General features: G+C 37.3%; 1 protein-coding gene across 1 annotated transcript; it reads left to right on the top strand.

Moving 5' to 3' along the window:
• The first annotated feature begins 1,637 nt into the window (after positions 1 to 1,637).
• Positions 1,638 to 3,271, top strand: LOC137725962 (scopoletin glucosyltransferase-like). Its single transcript, XM_068464807.1, has one exon. It carries the CDS (start codon positions 1,704 to 1,706, stop codon positions 3,147 to 3,149), a length of 1,446 nt encoding a protein of 481 aa, XP_068320908.1. The 5' UTR covers positions 1,638 to 1,703; the 3' UTR covers positions 3,150 to 3,271.
• Positions 3,272 to 5,203: the final 1,932 nt, after the last annotated feature.

Genomic DNA, 5,203 nt, shown 5'->3' with positions numbered 1-5,203 from the left:
TTATTAACTATTAAATTATTAAGCCTATTTGTAATTTTTTTTTTAATTTAATTAGATTTGTGTGATCCATTTATGTGTTCCATTAGCATATAACAACATTTTTGATAGAATTGTGACGGAAGGACTACATTGATTTGAGACACTTACTTGGAGGACTACATTGTTCAATTTTCAATTTCAAAGGCCATTTTGATGTTGCGAGTCAATTTCAGGGATCATTTTGATGTCGGGGGTCAATTTCAAGGACTATTTGTGAGAAAAATGACTTATGGGGCCCATTTATATGCCACATTAACACTTAACAAAAATTTTAACAGAATTGTGATGGAAGGGCCACATTAATTTGCAAACCTATTTTCAAGGACTACATTGATTGATTTTCAATTTCAAGGACCATTTTGATGGTGATTGTCAATTTCAGGGACCATTTGTCATAAAAATACTTAATGTTATTATAGAAATATTGTTATAACTTATAATATGAGTGAAATGGGTTGATATTTGTAAACTAAAAGTGTAATATTGACTATTTAGTAACTGTTATGTTTTTAATTTTCAGTTTTGCGCTCTTTTGAAAATTGAAGCCTGAAATCTTATTTGATAACTATTTTCAATTTTCACTTAAAAATAGTAAAACCTCATAGCCAAAATTTTAAAACTTAAGAAAACTGAAATTTGAAATAATTATCCAACGACTCGTAAGAGTAAATAAGTCTGATAACAATATTATTTAGAGTGAGGAATCTCTGAAGTTGCTTTTTCATTTAGGTTGACAATTTGGATGGAAACTGAAATCAATGAACTCGTGTGCAGCATACGTATCTCATTGTTTCCACATGACCCTTCAGAGAAAGTCCCCTTAACATTTTCCTGAAAAAAATCACTCAAAATGTCATTATATGTCCACTCATGTAACCGATCGTTGATGTACATGACATACCGGCTGACATGTACAATTGAGGGTGAAAACTTTTCTCCTTCTGTCAATAGTGGGAAGAGCATCTAAAGCTAAACGAGGAACATGATGCTCCCACAAATGACAACCAGTTATTAGATGACCCTGACGAGCAAAGACATCAGTAACAAAGTTTGTCTCGCTAAAGATATGGTTCCAATATAATTTATATTCTCAATTGATGTTTAAGAACGTATAAAACTCATTAAATTTAATGAACGTTGAACGAAAATATAAACATTACATTGCAAATTTTCTTCATGAATTCTCTATCATATACCTTCACTTGAACAAAACACACAGATTAACGTTTATATTTTTATTCAACATTCATTAAACCTAATAAATTATCAAAGACAAACTAATTCTAGGGGACCCTTAAGAGAAAGTCCCCTTAACAATCTCCTGAAAAATTACTCTACTTAACCAAGGTCTTAGACGCGATTCTTGTCAAAAGCGATTTTGATCTACATTATTGCTAGCCCATTTTGAAGTTAAGGCCACCCACCTAGATAATATGATTCATTTAAAAAACAAAAAAACAATCGTTGTTGTACATGACATACCAGCTGACGTATACAATTGAGTGAGACTGACTTTTCTCCTTCTATCAATAGTGGGAAGAATCAAAATCTGCACATACTCCACTTTTATATGTTTGAGCTTTCATGCATCACAACACAACGCCCCCGCCACCGCAGCCCTAAGACATTACTTCATCCATCTTCATTTGTAAATCCCAATAATCATGGGTAGAGAAAATCGTGATTTCCACATCTGTTTCTTTCCTTTCATGGCTCATGGCCACATGATACCGATCTCCGACATGGCCAAGCTCTTTGCATCCCAAGGAGTAAAAACCACCATAGTCACCACTCCTCTAAATGCCCCAATAATCTCCAAAGCCACCCAATCAAGTAAAACCTGCTCCAGCGGCGTCGAAGTCAAAATCAAAATCATCAAGTTCCCTTCTGTAGAAGCCGGTCTGCCAGAAGGGTGCGAGCATGTCGACTCACTCCCCTCACCAGAATTCAGGACCAATTTTTACAAAGCAACAAGCCTTCTCCAAGAACCTCTAGAGCATCTTCTGCTCCAAGAAAACCCTAGTTGCCTTGTGGCAGACGTTCTTTTTCATTGGGCAACTGATGCTGCTGCAAAGTTTGATATTCCAAGGCTAATTTTTCATGGCTTTAGTTTCTTTGCCATGGCTGCGTCAGATATTGTGACAAAGTATGAGCCGTTCAAGAACACTTCGTCGGATTCGGACCCTTTCATGATTCCGGATTTTCCTGGTGAGATTACGATGACACGAGCCCAAGTTCCTGATCATGTCAAGGAAAATATCGAAAACGACTTGACCCGGATGGTCAAACGAGCCAAGGAAGCTGAGAAAACGAGCTATGGAATTGTTGTGAACAGTTTCTATGAGCTCGAATCGGTTTATGCAGATTATTACAGAAACGTGCTTGGGATGAAAGCTTGGCATATTGGCCCTGTTTCTCTATGCAATAGAAACAATGAAGAAAAGGCACTTAGAGGAAAAGCAACTTCCATCAACGAGCACGATTTCTTGAAGTGGCTTGAGTCAAAAGAACCTAATTCGGTTGTTTATGTATGTTTTGGAAGCGTGGCTAAATTCAATGCCTCTCAGCTTAAGGAGATTGCAATGGGGCTTGAGGCTTCTGGGCACGACTTCATTTGGGTTGTGAGGGCCGGACAAGATTATGACATGGAGAAAGAGGAGTGGCTACCAGAAGGGTTTGAGGATCGGATGGAAGGGAGAGGACTAATCATAAGAGGGTGGGCCCCGCAGGTTCTGATTCTTGATCATGGGGCAGTTGGCGGGTTTGTGACTCACTGTGGGTGGAACTCGACGTTGGAAGGGATCGCTTCCGGGTTGCCGATGGTGACGTGGCCGGTGGCGGCCGAGCAGTTTTACAACGAGAAGCTGGTGACCCAAGTGCTGAAAATTGGTGTTGGAGTTGGTGCTCAGAAATGGGTTAGGGTTGTGGGGGATAGCGTGAAGAAGGAAGCTGTTGAGAAAGCTGTCAGGAGGATTATGGTGGGTGTGGAAGCACAGGAAATGAGAAGCAGAGCTAGGGAACTTGCGGAGCAGGCAAAAAGGGCTATTGAGAAAGGAGGATCGTCACACTCTGATTTGAATGCTTTAATTGAAGAGTTGAGTTCCCACTAGTTAGAGTTGGAGCACACATTCAGATGGACTTCACTTTCTGAATATTTCAGATTGATAATGTTTTGTACAAAATCTAAGTAAGAATAGTTACTCATAATTCATAAACGAATGATTAATGTTGAGGATAGTGACTAAAAGTTTAGTTGTTTTTCTTTTGACCCAGATTAGACTTTCACGATGCATTTTATTTATCTTTAAGGGTCATATATTTGCCCAGCCAAAGAAAATAATTCTAAGGGTCCTATACTCTTTTCTTTAACTCTCCTTTATTGACTTGTGAGTGTCACACACAGCTAGATATAATGAAATATGGATCTGATTACATAACAAAATCTTCTTTATAATATAATTTACAGGTAGTTCAACATAAAATCCTAAACATGGCATTGGTTGGATTGCAGAAGGGAGAACTTTAGATTATAAACTAGCAGTTGGGCTTGCACGATGCCGTGGGTTTTATAACTATGTTAAACGTGTAGAATATATTAAATTCTATTTACATCCATATCAAACTATATTTACATCCTTATGTTCAATAAGGAACAAAAGATGGGTGTCTGTAGAATACATTACATAGCAAAAAACTTGGAGATTAAGATGTTCATATAGATGTAACACACATAAAAGTATCTTTGTTTCACATGTCCCAACTTTTCACATTGTTCCTCACGACTTCACTCTTCTTTCTTCTTCTTTGCCAAAAAGATGTTTTTCTTTTACCATTTGATTTATTCAGCTATTCCTTGTCCTTTAAAATATTGCGTGAATATAATTGAAACCTCAGACAACAGATAGATAACTAGGAAAGAAAGAAACACATGCATGAATAAAACAAGTTTTCAACCACACCTAATATATAATTAAGCTAAGCAATGAAAACGAAATAAACAAAATATAAATTAAAGAAGAAAATTGGGGGAGCTAGTTTGAACATACACCAACCCACATTCTTACACTCTTCTTCCAGTTTTCTCGAGATCTTTCCAGACATCAATGAGAACTTTTGTGCAATGAAAACAGAATTTCTATAATACTAATTGCTTCCATCCAAGACAACCCAATGACGCAGCATTAACTTACATGGTTGATCCTCAAGTGGAGCATTGTTAAAAAATTCATGCACTGGAGCATCTTTTGAGTTTGATTACTACCACTTAAGCATTCTAAAAACTGGCCCTAAACTCTAAACCCCAAACCCCAAACTCTATTTAGATTCATGATCAGCAAATAGGATATGGTTTGGCGGTTCTATTGCCATTGTTCTAATATTCGCATCCCTTACAATTGAACTCCTAACTGCCCTTTTATTAACATAATTAGTTACAATAAGCAAAAGTGAATCACATATAGTATTCAGCAAGAAAAAAAAACGTAGGCATTTCCAAACAGAAGATTAAATATTACACAATAGTGAGTCACATGCGTATTCGAAGGGGGGCAGGGAAAAGGCTAATGTCCTCCGACGGCGAATTAGTGACGCATACGCACGTTTCAAAGCCAATGCATAGGATGATATGTTTTGACCATTCAAGTCCCTAAACACACCAAATAGGATGAAAAAAATTAAACTAAATAATGGTCAGAAACACAAATATTAGACCTTCACCAAAGTTATTTTTTCCTTAACATTCTTCAGTTCTTCTACACAACTGTACCTCCCTGGTTATCTGGATTTATTCGGAAGCCTTGAGAGTTGTGACGCAATTGATTATGTGACCTAAGAGCAAGTTCACCTGTTGTAAAAGGGGAAGGTCAAGAGCTCGGGAATTGCCCTTCAACCTCAAAATGCATTTCTAGCGCCCAAATTAGAGAGGGCAAGTTGTGGACCATGCAAAGCCTGCCCAAATGCCCGAGCAATTTAAGGGCTGGTTTGGTATTGCTGTGCTTTGAAAAAAAAGCTGCTTCTGTTGTGCTGTGAGAATAAGCAGCTGTGAAATAAAGCAACAGAGTGTTTGGTAAAATTTTTTTGTAAAAGTGCTTTTGAAAAAAAAAAAAAGCAGTATTAGAGTGTTTGGTAAACTTTTATGTAAAACAGATGTGAAAAAAAAGCCGGT

This window comes from Pyrus communis, chromosome 2, assembly GCF_963583255.1.
Source record: "Pyrus communis chromosome 2, drPyrComm1.1, whole genome shotgun sequence".
Classification (NCBI taxonomy): Eukaryota; Viridiplantae; Streptophyta; class Magnoliopsida; order Rosales; family Rosaceae; genus Pyrus; species Pyrus communis.
Note: the sequence above shows the minus strand (reverse complement) of the source record. Positions and strands in the feature narration are given on the sequence as shown.